Source organism: Drosophila nasuta, chromosome 2R (assembly GCF_023558535.2).
Source record: "Drosophila nasuta strain 15112-1781.00 chromosome 2R, ASM2355853v1, whole genome shotgun sequence".
Taxonomy (NCBI): Eukaryota; Metazoa; Arthropoda; class Insecta; order Diptera; family Drosophilidae; genus Drosophila; species Drosophila nasuta.
The window spans coordinates 14,838,281-14,855,077 of NC_083456.1; the positions used below are offsets into that span (position 1 = coordinate 14,838,281).

At 38.1% G+C, this 16,797-nt stretch overlaps 4 protein-coding genes across 4 annotated transcripts; 1 reads left to right on the forward strand and 3 right to left on the reverse strand.

Moving 5' to 3' along the window:
* The first annotated feature begins 5,615 nt into the window (after window positions 1-5,615).
* On the forward strand, window positions 5,616-12,310 carry LOC132786250 (mucin-13). The gene is made up of 11 exons (XM_060792736.1): window positions 5,616-5,753; window positions 7,160-7,467; window positions 7,535-7,652; window positions 7,712-8,476; window positions 10,377-10,496; window positions 10,558-10,677; window positions 10,738-11,001; window positions 11,064-11,210; window positions 11,268-11,399; window positions 11,464-11,616; window positions 11,696-12,310. The coding sequence occupies exons 1-11, from the start codon at window positions 5,693-5,695 to the stop codon at window positions 11,794-11,796; spliced, it is 2,289 nt and encodes a 762-aa protein (XP_060648719.1). The 5' UTR covers window positions 5,616-5,692; the 3' UTR covers window positions 11,797-12,310.
* On the reverse strand, window positions 8,812-9,735 carry LOC132785501 (farnesol dehydrogenase-like). The gene is made up of 2 exons (XM_060791624.1): window positions 9,107-9,735; window positions 8,812-9,050 (listed from the first exon to the last, which is right to left on the reverse strand). Exons 1-2 carry the CDS (start codon window positions 9,677-9,679, stop codon window positions 8,871-8,873), a joined length of 753 nt encoding a protein of 250 aa, XP_060647607.1. The 5' UTR covers window positions 9,680-9,735; the 3' UTR covers window positions 8,812-8,870.
* Window positions 12,311-12,379: 69 nt separating the features above from the next.
* Window positions 12,380-14,373, reverse strand: LOC132786635 (probable cytochrome P450 304a1). Its single transcript, XM_060793211.1, has 4 exons — window positions 14,199-14,373; window positions 13,883-14,134; window positions 12,798-13,660; window positions 12,380-12,740 (listed from the first exon to the last, which is right to left on the reverse strand). Exons 1-4 carry the CDS (start codon window positions 14,290-14,292, stop codon window positions 12,408-12,410), a joined length of 1,542 nt encoding a protein of 513 aa, XP_060649194.1. The 5' UTR covers window positions 14,293-14,373; the 3' UTR covers window positions 12,380-12,407.
* Window positions 14,374-14,551: 178 nt separating this feature from the next.
* On the reverse strand, window positions 14,552-16,514 carry LOC132784563 (kinetochore protein Spc25). The gene is made up of 4 exons (XM_060790246.1): window positions 16,214-16,514; window positions 15,347-15,611; window positions 15,074-15,278; window positions 14,552-15,005 (listed from the first exon to the last, which is right to left on the reverse strand). The coding sequence occupies exons 2-4, from the start codon at window positions 15,465-15,467 to the stop codon at window positions 14,705-14,707; spliced, it is 627 nt and encodes a 208-aa protein (XP_060646229.1). The 5' UTR covers window positions 15,468-15,611; window positions 16,214-16,514; the 3' UTR covers window positions 14,552-14,704.
* Window positions 16,515-16,797: the final 283 nt, after the last annotated feature.

Here is a 16,797-nt window from a genome sequence, read left to right on the forward strand (position 1 = left end):
AATCGTGAAACAGACTACGTATATACTATAATTCAAATTCAAGTAGCTACGACAAGTATTCTAGTTTAGTTGTTGCAATTTGTTTTTTTCAATTTCACACTATATATCGTTTAACTAATTAAAGATTCTGAAGCCTTGAGCCAAACGCTTTTTCGCATTACGATTTATGAGCCACTAATTTCGTTGCACGCCAAGCGGGCGAAGCGGGGTGGGTGGTGCTAGAACATGGGGCAATCTCACTTGCTGACCGGATAAAGCGGCTAACAATGCAATTGGCTTTCACCTTAGCTGGGCTTGTGACCGCGTTTATATTTCAACGTACATGTGGTATGGACAATGTGTATATATTGTTATCTGTTTTGCTGCATCGCTAATAGGGGCATGATGTTGTACTGCGGGGCAATAGATTCTATTTTTGCTTTGGCTCGCTTTGTTGGCCATGTTCGTTGGTGTTGCCTTCTGCTGTCTGCTGTCTGATGTTATTGTTGTGTAGTAGCTGCACTATATTTCGATTAAAATTTTGAATTTTTTATAATGGTGGGGGTTGTGCACTGAACCCGTGAGCACAGGACACGAACGGGGGAATGAAAGGGTGGCAATCTCCATACTCCATGCATGGAAACACACGTGTGTAAAAAATGGTTGAATGTGTGTAGTATATAAGTATTTACTGACTTTTTGATTGATTTTTTGTTTAGACAACGCATATGTCCTTCTATTATGTCCTATTTGTAACCATTGTTGTCGTTCTTGTGCTCACTCCCTCTCACTACAATACACTCCATGTGGTGTTGGTGCATTTGAAAACCGCATATGCTAGTATCTGAAGCTCTCCTGGGTGTTATTGCACTGTTTGCATTCGCATAGCGAAGCCAGCATGTTGAGTTGTGTCGCGTGTTTTGACCCAACTAAAATGCTTGAACACTTTGTGTCTTTGGCCTAAAAATAGCATAGCTGGCTCGCATGGGAACTGGCATTTGCCCAGCGAAAAATGATGTTTGTTGGGAAATGCCGAAACAAATGTGCCTGACTGCCTACCAGCCTAGCTTATAATAATATTTGAACCGAAAAATGAATGAAAAATTTAACGCACACACACAAAGTACTTCCTTCGACTGTTTGTCGTAGAACATGCGCCCAATTTAATGGTCGCCTTGAGACCAGGTTATAAAAATATTTTTATACATCGTGTCCTTCGTGCGGGTTCTCAACTGCATCTGTCGCATTCTGCCACGTGCCGTAACAATATTTATAGTCGAAGCAAATCATTAAATATGCGAAAACTCTCATATGAGACTAGCACTGCCCTATTCCAAAGATTAAATCGTTGCCTTAGGTAACATTTCTTATAAGGCATTTGATATCAGTTTCCATCAGAATGCAGTTAGAGCGGTTCCTGCATAAGGTCAGACTTCTAGCACAACACTCTACACCTTAAACTGCTGCTGAGTTGATTTATTAAATTTTAATTTTTTTTATTCAATTTTTATTTAGTTTAGTTTTGCTTTAAATTATAAACTTGAAACTGCTGCCTGTTTTTACTATTTATTTAATTTTATTTTTAATATAGGTGAACATTTTAGATCCTAGACTTAACACTGCTGCTTAGCATTTTTATCATTTTAATTTTAATATATTTAACTTGTTTTTTACAATCCCAATCTTGAAACTGGGGCTTAGTTAAGAATTCATTTAATATTTTATTTGGTTTACTTATATTTTAAGCCCCACATTTGACACGACTGCTTAGTTAATTTAATTTATTTGGTTTCACTTGTGTTTTAAAATCAAAAATTTGAAACTGGGATATACCTTAAGTGTTTTTCCATTTTCATTTAATTTATCGAATTTTTAAATTTATAATAAATATATTTACATATTGGTGGATTCGAACAATTATAAAATGTGATAAAGTCGAAATTTTGTTTAGATGTATAGATCTTTCAACATGATTAAGATTAATTTTAATTATAAAAGTAAACAAAACCGTCTCTATTTCACATTTGTATAGGGCCTAAGAAAGTGTAGTAGAATCGCCTTATTATGCAAAGCTTCTATAATTTCTTTATTCTCGCCCTAACAAATTCTATTTCGCGCTATAATGGTCGCATACAAATAATACATTACGGACCCACACACACACATACACACGCATGTATAATACCTACTGACATATATACAGTATACAACCGAGACGTTGACTTTGCTGCTGGCTGGCCAGCAAAATTAGCCAAGACTGGGCAGACGGGTGTATAACTTGTATGACTTGGCACTACGAGTGCGAACAGTGTAGTGAAGTGAGTAGTGAGTGTATAGTGTAATAATGTGGCCAACACAGACGACTCCATTTCGTGCTCGCTCTCTGGTTCTGCCACTTTCGGCATTTTCACTTCATGCCTTCCTTGCGTTCTTGTTTTTCGGATTTGTTGCATAGTTTTGTTACATTTTCTGGGGCCATCGAGACTTAACCAAACACTGTTTCGACTACTAGAGTACATGTGTAAGTTGGTTGTCCTTTCGACTGGCCACTTGACCCAATTATTCCCACACTGTTCGATTTTACATGTTTTAATAGCCCGTGAGTTCCTTGTGTTGTCTTACGTTGTATCGAAATGTGTTTTTAATATGCAATCAATTTACTATATTTATAGTAAAATCAATTAGTCTACTTTTAGGCTTTTCTTCAATCCTTAATTGTATTTGGAAATCATTTAGTTTGCATGCAACTTGATTTCAATTTGGGTTTTCATGATTCTCAAATTACTACTTGCAACGGCAATTTGATGCGCCACTTTCACTCACACACATCGCACACTCAGGTATTTCCATATAAGCTAAAAAAGGGAAGAAAAAATTGTTGCTTTTTACCGCAAACATTTTGAATCGCAGCCGAAGAAAGTAAGAGAGGCATTCGTGAGTCCGTTTTATTCTTTCTATTCGCTTCTCTCTATCGCTCTTACTCTCTCCGTCTATTATTTTCCGCTCTCAGGTGTGCCACATGGGGCGACCAAAAGGCAAAGGTTCAAACAGTCGTGCTGGCGAGCTTAATACGAAAGGATCAAACACAATTTCCGTGCGGAAGAAATACTGCTCATAATAAAACGACTTGCGCGCAAAAGTATGCAACGATATTTTTAGTGACAAGAAATTTAATCAAATTTTACTGAAATTATTTCGTGTGTTAAGTGAAAATGTTTGAATAAAGAACTTGACGTTCTTTGAATTAAATATCAATATCAATGCAATAGCAAGAGAAAAAGAAAATTATCGTAAACGTTTCGTTAAGGGCATTGTAAGAAAAAAAAGAAACACAATAGCCCCAATTTCGTTTCGAATAAAGTTTTCGGTGCCTGTCAGCCGACGCGTCGCTATTGTTAATAATTACAAGTTTTTGGAAAATTTAATGAGTATTGATTGAATAAAAAAATATGTCGTAAGTGGAATAAAAGTGTGTGCTACAATATAAAAAGGGTCGTGGAGGTCATTATACGCGGACCGCCGTTGCTCAGCGCATTCCAATTCATTATATCCACCAAAACACCAAAAGCACTATTTCTGCCCCACATACTTATATGTGAAAGTGTGTCTGTGTGTGTGTATGTGTGCATGACACGGATACATGCGACCAATATACATATGAACATAATCTCACACCCACATACACACACACACCATTAATAAGAGGTCATTTAGTACACAATAAATGTAACTTTGTTTATAATAATCAGGCATGTTCCCAATTCCCATTTCTCCCTCCTTACGAATCAATTTCTCAGCTGGTTCTATAACTTATCTAAGAATTTAGTAAGAGTACCATGAGAATGCTCTTTACGTTTTATTAAGTTTGTCAGTTTACTAACTGCGGACTTTCAACGATATTATTTTTCGGAACGCCATTGAATACAATATACTTGTAATGTTAAGTTAAATGACGGTGAAAAGTTATAACAAATTTGTTTTACAAAATGCTGTAAGAGCATTAAAAAGTTCTAAGAAATACGCACTGCGACATGAAATTGTCAGCTGACCGTGAACTACTTAAGACTGCATGTGGGAGGAAGGCCATCTGTTAACCAAATTATTCGAGTTGAATTTTTCATTTTTTTTTTTGGTTTTGTGAATTCATTAACACACAAATTGCATTAAAATAGTTATCTGCGATGTTGTGCCTTGCAATGCGGTGAAGATTGTGTGGATAGGATGGTAGTTATGTATGTTAGTTGCTTAGATGGCAGGACTTTCCTTGCTTGCACCTGTCGTTGGTATTTCCACCTTCATCGCGTGCGTGTCAAAGCCTTTTTACAGCCACAAAATGTCTTTTCACGTTATGTCTGAAGCAGCAAAGACACCAAACAGGCCACAAAAGTGGTGACTTGTGAGGCAACTAACTCGATGATAGTGGAGAAAATAGGCGCAGTCTAGCAAGAGAAAGGAAGTACAAATGGTCTAAATTATATTAACATGCAGCTTGAAATATAAATTGTAGTTTAGAAAAGATTTTACGGTGTTGTGAATGCTTTTGCAATAGAATTTAAATTTCGAAATTATAAATACTAAATTCATTTGTATGTTTTGATGTAAGTTTAAAATTTAAAATATTTCCGAGGTCGTTAATGTGTCACTAATTTCCTATTAATGTTAATGCTACTCAACGTTAGAGTAAAAGTATGTTGTCAAGGATCAGTTAATCAATTAGCGGAGCAATTATGACTTCAGTTCGTGACACTTCACATGCGCACACTCACGCAGACACACGCACACATTCACACACATTCACCTATATAATTACATACATACGTTGATACATTCCGACTATCATATGTTCTGGTTTTGTTGGTCCCCCACACTCTTGTGCTATTTCCGTCTGCACTATTTTGTTTACTTAAGAATAACACATGGAATTATAAATAATGAATAACAGTTATCAATGGAGCTTAATGGGAAATTTATTATCAAGGACATTCGATAGGTGTATGCATGTAACATATTAATATATACATTTATACACATATTTATCATTTGCATTGAAATATCGATTTTGGGTTTTTCTTAATTTGTCAACCAGACAAACAGACGTACAGCTGCCACACAAATCCGCCTCAGTTTGATACTATATGTTATACTAGAGTTTTTTTTTAGTCATCGGTAGCCATTAGGCTGAACACTTGGGAAAATTGGCGTTAACATTGTTGTTGGGATCGAAAAAATTATAAAATGTTTAGTGTGTTCAATAAATATATGAACCAGGTGTCCATAGCCAGGTGTTAGATATTGATAAGGTAGCCCTCTTACTGATTAAGACGAATTCGTCAGATTGTGACATTAGTGAAATGTTTAGCATGAGTAATTATCATTTAATTTAGCGCGTTGGCAACAAAAACACGCTTATCACAAAATTAAAGCCGAACTTAATGCCGACGAGAACAATGGTGATTAACTTGACGAGACGTACCATCATCGTAAATTGCTCAATTGGCATATGGCCAAAAGTGCTAAAAACCAAATCGATGTACATTTCTGTACATTTTGGTACTTCCGATAAGATTAGCGTAATCAAACACTTAATTGAGCTGCTACTACCGACCACAGCAGAAATGGGCTTTCCATGTTGGGAAAGTTTAGTTCTAGTAGCGATTTGGTTGTGGCCCGACGTGCAATTTCATTTCAAATTAATTCGACAACTGTGCAAATAATGGAAAAACTGAAACTTATTGTAACACTCGGTATCCTGTGCGCCTTGCTTAATCCACAAGGTACATACATACATATATACTACTATATAAACAAGCAATTTGGAAAGCCCAAACAGTTTTGACTCCCATCTCTCTCGCTTCACCCAAAAAAAACTTCCAAAGTATTCAAATCATTGTGGGCAATGGCCGGTAATTGAATTAAAGTCGTCGTTCAGTGCAAAAACAATGAGTGTGAGGCGCCCATTCAAAGGGCAGCCCAATTGGAATACAAATAATAAAAGGAAACAACAAAAGAAAAAAGAAACAAAACCAAATGGAGCAAGAACAAAATAAAAAAAGAAAACAATAACAGTGACCAAGTCAGTCATAATATTAAACAACAAAAGTAATTAATGCAAACGCAATCAAGGTCAAGTGCTGTGCCCTATTGACCCAAGCACCCACTCCTTCGAAGGCCTAACGCTATTCGGCTTGAGAAATTGTTTTGCAGGCCACGGAAAATGGAAATTAAAGTGCCAAAGTGACGAGCGAATTTTAGCGTTCTTGTTTTTCATGAAAAGCTGTTTTGTATGCGGCTTATTTTCCCCCCACACCCTCCGTTTGTTGGCATTGTTGTTATTTGTCCTTTGGCTTTGGCTTGCAACAACCGGAAGTTGTTGGCGTATACGTAATACATATTTGCAGGCTGGCTTGCGTGCTGGAAACCGTAACAGCCGCAAAATGCTGCCAACATTAAAGCTGAAAGTGGGATTTTTAATCAGTTAATTAACAGTTGGGCCACGACGATGAGGTTGCGAAGGCCTTAGGCGGGTCGACGGAAATAAGTAATTGATAAAATCCCATCTTGTTCCAAAGCGTTTAAGCAACTTTAAAAAATATATTGCATACTTTTTGGCGTAGCAAATAATTAAAACAATTAATTTTTTCTTTTAAAGAATTTAAGGAAACTATTTGAATACATAAATCAAGCTTAGTGTGTATAAGGCATTAAATAAATTTAGAGTGTTACTCGAATCTAAAATTAGTGTTCGAGTAATAAGTCAATTGAATGTTGAATTAAACAAACTTTTGATAAAAAGGTATGTTCTATTAAACACAACCACAAACTGTTTTGCTCGTCCCTTTCAATTGAACACAACTTCTTGAGTTATGAATGAAAAAAGGGGAAATCGTGGAGTACATTTCATTTACGCCTGATTATAATGAATAATGTAACCCTTTTTGACCCAAATTGTTAAGAAATCAATAATTATCTATACCGTGTAAAATAATTTGATTCGTCTGACCTTTGAGAAGGCAATTATATTTCACTTCATTAAATTATTGAAGGTATAACTTTGTCAGATAAATATAAATTATTTTGGTCGATATTAGCGATGGCGTCAAGGCATGCATCGCAGAGACAACAAAATGAAAGAACAATCTTAAAATAGGATAAGTGCTAATTGTGTCTTTATTTAATTTAGGAGACGGCGGTGCATTGGCTGTGATTTGGCCATGTGAAAGTGACGCAGACTGCACAGCTGATGGCTCCAGCTGTGGCACCGAAACCAGTCAATGCGAGTGCTCCAGCTTTGATACGGTCTTCTCCGAGAATTACACACAATGCTTGACCAGCTCGCAGATTGGTGACGCATGCCAAGACTCTGTTCAATGCAATCTTATGCCAACAGGAGCCAGTTGTAAAACCGGGGTCTGCGATTGCGCCGATGGCCAAACCTATCTGCTAGGCAAATGTAGGCCACTGAACGGACTCAACGAGCCCTGCGAGACGGTATAAAATATATGATATATAATAAATCGATTCGATTGAATTTAACTAAGTTAAACGTACAATTAAGGACTTGGACTGCTTCTTTGGCTACGATCGAGCATCCGTCAGCTGCCAGGAGAGCGTTTGTGCTTGTGCAAATGGCTATTATCACAGATATGGAAACATATGTCGGCGCAAATCAATGGGTAAGCTAAGCACATTAATTCCTAAGTGGTTTTGATTTATGGTTTTATCTTAAATACAGAAAAGAACGATGCGTGCGTCGTTGATGCGGACTGTGATGCACTGGGCGCCAGTGCCACCTGCGTGGGATTAGTGTGCACGGTTGCCGATGAGTCGAGCACAAGCACCACAGTTAGCACCACAGCGGGCACCTCAACAGGCACCACAGCGGACACCACGCCAGGGATTACAGCGACCACTACAGCGGGCAGTACTTTAGAGACTACAACGGGCACTACTCCAGCAACTACAGCGGGCACTACACCCGAGACTACAGCGGGCAGTACTTTGGAGACTACAGCAGACACTACTCCATCAACTGGAACGGCCACTACACCCGAGACTACAGCGGATACTACTCAGTGGACTACACCCATTACTGATTCCACCGTCTTTGCAATCCTGCCCACCAGCTCGGCGCTCGCAAGAAAACAGTTTGCCAAGGCATTTGTGCACAGTTCGCCCAAGCACAAGGATGCTGCTGCTCAGGCCACTTTATCCCTGCTCCATGACAGTGACAGTGAGCTGCTGTTAACGCCTCGGCGATCACGTGAAATTGCTGTGCAGACAAGCATCGAGAAGTACGAGCTTAAAGAGTTGGGACCCAGTGTTAAGAATGTGGCAACCGCAACGACTAACACTTCGACCAGCAGTCGACGAACATCCACAAATACCCAGAATAATCGCAGACGTTTGCCGGCCATCTTTAGATACGATAATGAAGATATTAAAACTTATTCCACCCTGGGATCGAGCCGCGATGACGACGATGCTGATGACAAGAAATGTAAGTAGTATTTTCAATTCTTTTTATGACTAATTGACTAACCAATTGACAATTGATTGTTTTGTCAAAAAATCTAACAACAAAGATTGAAATAATTTTTTAATTTAGAACAATTTGCTGATAACATTATCACAAATTTTCATTCAACTAATGATTAGGTTGTTCTACAATTGCAAATGCTACATAGATCGCGTCTAATCTCTAATAATAATAATAATAGTACTAATATTAGAACTTGCATTGAATTATCAGCAATTAATATAGGCAATCTTAATCTCGAAAGGGAAACTGCACTTTGTAAACTTACAACAGAGATTAATTAGAGGTTAAAAGAAGTTTATTTTAATTATCAAGCAATATAATTTGCAGTATCTCATAATTCGCGAATTGTAGTTTAGTTTTTCTCTCCCACCGGCTTAATGATCAGCTCATGAATCTGCACTTTTGGTGGCGTCTGAATGCAGTAGCTGATGGCGTCGGCCACATCCTCGGAACGCAGCATGGGGAATTCATCCAGATTAGGAATGCGACTCTTGTCAACAATTTCGGTATCAACACCGCCAGGGCTGATACTCTGCATAAATAATACATTTTTAGATAAATATCAGAAATATTTTAAGCAATGCGTACCGTAATCTTGATGTTGGTGCCCTTGCTCAGAAACTCTTGACGCAGCACTTCGGTCATGGCGGTGACCGCATGCTTTGAGGGTGGATACATGTTTAGGCTAAAGCCAGTAAATTGTGGAATCTTGTGACCAGCTATGCTGTTAACAATCACCACATGACCATCATTAACCTTTCGTCGTTCCATCGAGAGGAAGGCCTGGCGAGTGCACCACGCAACGCCCATCACATTAGTGTTGAGTGTGTCGCGCAGATCGGCGCTATTGCCCTCCTTGATGATGGGTGAAAAACGCACAATGCCCGCATTGTTGACCAACACATCGGCACCACCGAGTGTCTGATCCACCCAGGCAAAGGTATCGATCACCTGCTGCTCATCGCTCACATCGCATTTGCGGAAATGGAAGCGAGTTGCCTGATCTGCTGGAAGCTCAGACTTCAGCTCTTGCAAACGATTCTCACGACGCGCGAGGCCCACAACAATCATGCCCTTGGCCACCAAATCTTTGCAGACGGCACCGCCAATTCCAGAGCTGGAGCCAGTCACAACAGCCACACGATTCAACCAACGATTCATTCTTATAAAATATACGAATATGCTCTTGTTACTTGCAAGCGAATAACTGCTTTAAATTCTCTGATGTGACGCTACTTTTATAGCTCTTGTAAAGCTCTGAAAGCTCTCCATACATGTGGTTATCTAAAATAACTGCATCATGCTGATATTACTATAAACAGCTGTTTAGCAACCTTGAAGAGAGAGCCGGCAAACTTATCAGATTTGTATTGATAACAATGAATTTGATTCAATTGCCAAAGAGAAGTGAAGAGAGTATTTCGTAGCAATTTCATCACAACAAATCGTATTGAGTAAGGCACGATGTTAAAAAAGGTGTGAGTTCTTCATAAGTAAACATTTCAGTTAACCAAAGAATTGGGCAAGGTTCTGACTTAGGTCAAGAATCGTTAAATTCCTGCATTTTACAACAATTCATTTATTTTATACAAATTCTCTGACTTTGAGTCATACCAAAAGCTATCAGGGATGTTGGGGAAACTTTGTTGTATATTAATAATAAATATTTTGCATATGGACTATTATGTTCAAATAATTTATAATAATTTGATTATAGTTAATAATATTTCTTAATTTTTAATTACTTCGGATGTGCAATTACATACAATTCATAAATTTACATAACGATTTAGTTAATTAGTCTTATATATGTATTTTGTTCATTAGACCATCTTATATTCATCATTGTATATTTCAGATGGCAGCAGTTGCACAGATAATGGCAAGTCCTGCACAGGTTTGCCTCACTCGATCTGCACCAATAAGATCTGTCTATGCCGTCAGGGATATTATGCGCGGAATGGCAAATGCTTTGCAGGTAAAACGTGTTTAAGGAGTTCAAAATAATATTATATTGACCATATTATCTTTATTGCAAGAACTGGGTGAGATAGCGGAGAGCAGCGATGAATGCGAATATGAGTTCGATCAGTTGTCCAAGACTTGTATATGCCAAAAGAATTATTTCTACGAACGCGACTTGCGCAACTGCAGAAAACGTGAGTGACAAAAGAAATATAAATTTTTGAAACTATTTAAATGTATATTTTCATTTCCAGCCATTCAGTATCATTTGTCGTGCACATCGAACAGCCAATGCAGTCCCTTCGGTGCCTCCTATTGCCATCCAACGATACCCAGACGCTGCACCTGCGAGGAATATGCACAATACAATGAGATCACTCAGCTCTGCGAGTACAAGGATGGTCTGGGGGCAGAGTGTGAGTCCAACGATGGTTGTCTTGTGGATCATTCCATTTGCTCAAATCGCTTCTGTGTGTGCCAGGATAACTATTTCGCAAAGGACGAAGCTTGTGTGGCAGGTTAGTTGCGAGCTTGTCGAACTAAATGGTTACATTTAAATATATTTTTAATTTTTTTCAAGGTATTGGCGCCGACTGCTCAGAGGATGACGAATGCATTGCCGACAATACAGCTTGTCTGGAGCGCAGCAATAGCACTTCGGAGCAGGCTCGCTCCTGTCAATGCCGTAAGGGTTATGTGCACTTCAAGGATGAGTGTCTAAAGGAAGGTTTGTAAAATAAATATTTCGTAACTTGTAATTATTACATGAAAGTAATTCCATTAGCTGAGGAGCTGGACGATGACTGCGTCGAGGATGAGCAATGTAAGCCGCTGCTCGCCAGTTGCAACGCTAATGGCAAATGCGGCTGCACGGACGAGCAGCACGAGAAGAACGGAATCTGCGAGACGAAGCGCCGTAAGTTGTCTTCAATTGGATCTTTTTAGTAAGTGATACTTAAATTATTATTTTTTCCACACAGTATTGAGCGAACCGTGCAATAAGGCCACAGAGTGTTTTGTTGAAAAGGATCCTGAGAATGTGGAATGCCGCAATTCCGTCTGTCAGTGCAAGTTTGGTTTCCAGGCCAGCACTGATCAGAAGCAATGCATTCGTGTATTGCCCAACAAAAAAAGTAATTACTTTAAAGAACAAAATTATCAAAAGATATTTACTAATCTAACTAACTGCTAATATTTTTCTTATTTTAAAAGATTCTTCCGGTAGGCCCAGCGCTCTAAAAATCATCACGTTCGTATTGATAGGCTCCGCTTTTCTAATTACCAGCGCCGCTATTAAACAGGCGTACTATTAATTGGAAAATAAAGATTCCCTTATAAACCATTCCCAATTCCAAAAGTTTAATAATATTTAACACAAGAGCTAAACTAATCTAAGATTTAATTGTTAAGCATTGTGAAAAAATAGAAAAACTCCCTGTGCATAAAATACTATATATAAAATATAGTCTATTGATGCCATGCACCTTGGGATTATTGATTTGTAGTTCATGTTTTCTGAGGTGCATGCAGTATTACGAGTACCCAAATGACGCTTGAGCCAAGTGGCGTCCCATAATCTAAATCTATTTATAATACTTAGTAATTATATTAAGTTAATAATTAGAATTTTAAAGCAATAATTGTTGATGATGATGAGTTGCAAGAGTCGTATGTAGTTAATCGCTTATATCAATAACTACTCTTAAAGCAAGAACCTTACAAAGTATGATTAAACTATTATGTCTAAGCTAATTCAAACGGTTTAAAGGCAAATTGTAATATATACTCGTACGCTAATAAATTAAGACTAAAATGCTGTTGTGTTTTAAATTCAAGGATACATAAGTTCCACATTATTACAGAAACAGAAACATGAGTTTTTGTTAAAAAGTGTTTATTATCATGTATTTATTACATATCGTGGTTAATGTGTTCTCTCTTTCAGTTGCACCCAGAAATCGGGTGGCGTAATTATTAAACCATTGTTATTCTTGGACAGATCGGGCAGCGAATCACCTGGCGCCAGAGTGTAGTCGAAGTTCTGCAACATGGCTGCAGTCATAAGAAATAACATATTCCTTGCGAAAGTCTCTCCAGCGCAAAGGCGTTTTCCAGCTCCGAAGGGCAGGGACACATCCAACTTAAGGCACAATTTGCCAGCATCATCTAGAAAACGCTCCGGTCTGAAATTCTCAGGATCTTTCCAGATACTCTTGTCCAAGTGATAGGCATACAAGCTTGGTATTATAATTGTGCCCTGTGGAATATGAATTAATGTTATAAACGATCAAAGTTGAAAGTAAATTAAACTTACTTTGGGAATTGTGTAGCCAAGCAGCTGTGTGTCGACTAAAGCCTTATGGGGAATATCTGATGGCACAAGGGTTTCAATGCGAAGATTCTCTCGAATTACGGCCTCTGTGTAAGGCATATTTTTGCGATCCTCGAGCGTTGGTAGGCGACCACAGCCAACTACCTCATCGATCTCACATTGTATGCGCTTGGCAACTTCGGGGTAAAGTAGAAAGTATTGCACCATCAACGACAGCTGCGCACCGATGGCAGTAAAGGCCGGGAATGAGAAGTCTATCAGGCCCATGATGAACTGTTCGCGATTAAAACCCAACTCTTGAGGTGGACACTTGTTCATCTCGTTAATGTACATGTCGACAAAGTTGCGTTCACAACTCTGATCGTAAGTCGCCAAATAACGATCTACAAATTCGGAAAAATATGCATGAACAAATTGGTTGGACTGCATTAATTTCCTATATCCACTCGACTCTGGCCAAATGTATCGTATCCATGGCATAATGCTGAGTAATCTTCCATAATCGTCGGATGCACGTTGAAACTGTAATCCCATTTGAACCAGTTGCACTAACTTGGCCATATCCGCTCGTGACTGTCGCTCGTTGTAGACAATGTGAAAGTGACAGTTGACCGAGAACGGATTGAAAAACAATGGCAATTGTACGCGATAGCCACCAGGTTTAACTAGATGGTGTTCGTGTGGATACCGAGGTCCACATCGAATCAGATCTAGCATATCGGAGATCTCTTCTTTGATGATCAGCTCCAGTTCTTCAAAACGGCGTCCAAATCCGAATTCTCTGAGATAACGCAGAATAAAACGCCGCTGTTCCTTCCAGAGTACGCCTTCTTGAAAGAATATGCCTAAAAAAATTCCATAAAATACTTTATGATCTGTAAAACACTTGAATAGCGATTCAGTACGCTGAAATCGTATCGCTTCTTATCAACAATCTGAGACTAATCGTTTCGAAAAAAGCGAAAGTAATGTGTCAATAAACCAGCAAACAGTGCAATCAATCACTTGACAGATTTCAATTTGGCTGTAAAAATATATTATCATTGAACCAAGATATGATAGCAAACCTCGAACGCCTTCGCCAGGATCGCGAATTTGACCCACAAATAAGGCAGGTCGTCCATCATAGGCCTGGTTATTTAATATTTCGCGAACGCCTTCAGCATTGTGAATAACGGCTACAGGATATTTGCCAACATGTAGTCCAATAATATCAGATTTGTACCATTTGCTTAATGTTAACGCTGCCTTGTGCAGATATTTGTAATTGATAAGTAATAGAAATAAATAGCTTCCAAAGCCAGGTATACGCGGAGGACCTGATAGAAAAAATTTTAAATAATTTATATTACCCTTCAACTTTAAATTTTAAGCTTAATTTACCGGGTGGAAATCCTTTGGGACGATCAGTGGCGTATTTGTAGGATAAATATATAAATGCGAATGCACATATTGCTAGAAGAAATACGGTTAGCATTTTCGACGCGTTACAATTGAAGCTTCAGCAAATACTGATCTTTGCGATTTGTCGATTGACCGATTTTCTGGCACACACTGTGCGATAGCAATTGTCGCTTTCACTATCTGCATGCTATATATGGCAAAATAAAGAATTATAAAAACAAATTAACGAACGTCTAGAGTTCGAAATACTTGACATAAATGTAAACAACATTAACGTATAGTATAGAATTGTTAAGGACCGGAAAAGACAATTTTAATTACTATGTTTTAATATTAATTGCTAGCCTATACTTAAAAATAGATTTATTTTTATCTAGAAATCAATCAAACATTGTCTCATCTGTCTAGAACAAGTTAGAACTATATACTTTGCACTTTCGTTAGATTAGTAATATACAATAAATACGGGAAATAAAATATGCCAATCATCTCTGAGACTGCGGCGAGGTTAAATCTATCTCAACTATCGATGAGGCTGTAACATTGACGTTTTCTTGGCGTTCGCTTTCTGGATTCCCAACTTGTAGTAGCTGGTTCCACTTATCAGCATAAGGGCTATTGCATTGAATGCGATTCCACAGCATGCTTAAGCCCTTTAAATCGCTCGTGGACACATCGAAGGGTAACCATTGATCTCCGGTGCCTGAAACAGTGACCCCTTTGATCTTGGTAGGCAATTCGCTAGCATTCATAAATATGTTGGTGGCCGCGCATAATACTCGTACACTGCAAGCAAGAAGTGTTGTTTGTAAACATTCCATCTATATAATGATAGTAGTGATAGGTAAACTTACCATCCCCTGTACTGATTGTGTTCTTTTCTCATCTCCGCCAAACGCTCTTGCATAGCATCATTGCGTTGCTTGGCCGCCGTCACTTGTTCTTGGACGGCTTCAACTAGCGCCTCGCACGCTTCCAGATCTTTGCGTCGTTTGAGTGTTATTGCGTTAATCTTTTCATATGCACGCTTCTGTTTCTCAATTGTTTCATTAACTGACGCTATTATAGGTAGAAAGATTTATTTATTTTGATTTCATACATAACACACAGAAGTCACACACACATACCAACATTGTTGCGTACTTTTGTTGTTTGTTTGACACACGCATTCATTTGTTCACCCGCTCGCATTTCGTTCTTTAGCATTGTCATGAGACGTTTATTAATATCAAATTGCTGTTGAGCCATTGTTTTCGTTCGTTAAATCGAATTCAATTTAAAATAAGCGCTTCGGATGCTTGCATTCCAGCTATACTATGTGAGAGACGCTTCCACTAATGCGGTGCTGCCAGATTATCAATTACTGTGCGTGTTAGAGATGAGAGTCGTTGCCTTAAAGTAAATAATATTTTTTATCAAGTTGTTAATAATTAAATCATTTAAATTAAATTTTTTTTAACAATAAATAATTTATTTTATTGTTGCTAATTTAAAATATATCAAAATATTCTTTATTAATTCTATGCAGCAGTGCTGCCAGATATTTGTAGTACTGTCGGTAATTTGTAATCGGTATTTTTCCATATCGATATTTAAGTCATACCTATTACATTGATAGCCGGCAAAAATTGCAAGTGTGAAAAATTTGCAAAGATTTGTGGACGTGCTAGCTTTGTTGCTCTGCGGTTTTTAACAATTAATGCGTTTGTTGCACAGCACAAAGGCAATAAGCACTATATTAAATCGCAGCCACATCAATAGCTTCCCTGCTAGAAAGGTAAGTAAATAAAGTTTGGATTTAAAGAAATATTCGCAAAAAAACGCCGGTGATGGGGGCGGTATCTTTTTTCATTTTTTTGCGAACAAAGCGAAAGCGCTCGTCATTAAGTTGCTAAAAATAAATAAGACATTTGCATAAACAATCTGCGTTGCTGTCTAAAGCCCCATTGAGTGCACAAATATATGTAAATACTTTATGCATATGTAGCATTTACCGTTTGTTGTTGACAAAATGGAGAATAAATCTTGAACCCCCTTTTGCCCTCTCAGGCTGTTAGCCACTTGTTGGTCTCGTTTTGACCACAAGGTCAGGACGCTTCGCCTTTGCGAAGTCAATGCGCTGCGCGGCTGTTTGATGACGTCGCTGCTCGTTCGTCTTATCAATCTGTGTTATATTCGGCAGCTAAAAAGACCCCCCACCCCGCATTAGTATTAAGCATATTCCGTTTAATTGCCGGGTCGCAATTGCAGACAGTATACAGTGTCTATAAATGGGATTAAAGATTAGACTATGAGATTTTGTTGTGACTAATATTCCGATTCAATATTAAAATTGTCAGTTTATGTTTTTACATGTGACAGAGAACTGGAAGTCACATAATACTAAATATTATTTTTTTGTAGTTTATTTTTTTAATTTACTAAACAACTGTTTCGAATGATTAGAACGGGAGTGAAATCAGTAATTCCAATCAAACTGTGTCATGTGCACAAGTTTACGGTACAAAGTCAGCGTTTTGCGCCAACCTGGAGTATCATAAATTCAAGCAAATCAACGATTAAGGTACTCCACATAATT

What these genes read in the sequence shown, in the direction of transcription:
- LOC132786250 (XM_060792736.1), top strand. Translation starts at nt 5,693, where the DNA reads ATGGAAAAACTGAAACTTATTGTAACACTCGGTATCCTGTGCGCCTTG. An exon ending in ATGTCGGCGCAAATCAATGG is followed by an intron (nt 7,653 to 7,711) that starts GTAAGCTAAGCA and finishes TCTTAAATACAG; the next exon opens with AAAAGAACGATGCGTGCGTC. An exon ending in GAATGGCAAATGCTTTGCAG is followed by an intron (nt 10,497 to 10,557) that starts GTAAAACGTGTT and finishes CTTTATTGCAAG; the next exon opens with AACTGGGTGAGATAGCGGAG.
- LOC132785501 (XM_060791624.1), bottom strand. Translation starts at nt 9,679, where the DNA reads ATGAATCGTTGGTTGAATCGTGTGGCTGTTGTGACTGGCTCCAGCTCT. An exon ending in GCACCAACATCAAGATTACG is followed by an intron (nt 9,051 to 9,106) that starts GTACGCATTGCT and finishes TTATTTATGCAG; the next exon opens with AGTATCAGCCCTGGCGGTGT.
- LOC132786635 (XM_060793211.1), bottom strand. Translation starts at nt 14,292, where the DNA reads ATGCTAACCGTATTTCTTCTAGCAATATGTGCATTCGCATTTATATAT. An exon ending in TCCTGGCGAAGGCGTTCGAG is followed by an intron (nt 13,661 to 13,882) that starts GTTTGCTATCAT and finishes GAATTTTTTTAG; the next exon opens with GCATATTCTTTCAAGAAGGC. An exon ending in TTGGCTACACAATTCCCAAA is followed by an intron (nt 12,741 to 12,797) that starts GTAAGTTTAATT and finishes CATATTCCACAG; the next exon opens with GGCACAATTATAATACCAAG.
- LOC132784563 (XM_060790246.1), bottom strand. Translation starts at nt 15,467, where the DNA reads ATGGCTCAACAGCAATTTGATATTAATAAACGTCTCATGACAATGCTA. An exon ending in AAAAGTACGCAACAATGTTG is followed by an intron (nt 15,279 to 15,346) that starts GTATGTGTGTGT and finishes TACCTATAATAG; the next exon opens with CGTCAGTTAATGAAACAATT. An exon ending in CACAATCAGTACAGGGGATG is followed by an intron (nt 15,006 to 15,073) that starts GTAAGTTTACCT and finishes TCTTGCTTGCAG; the next exon opens with TGTACGAGTATTATGCGCGG.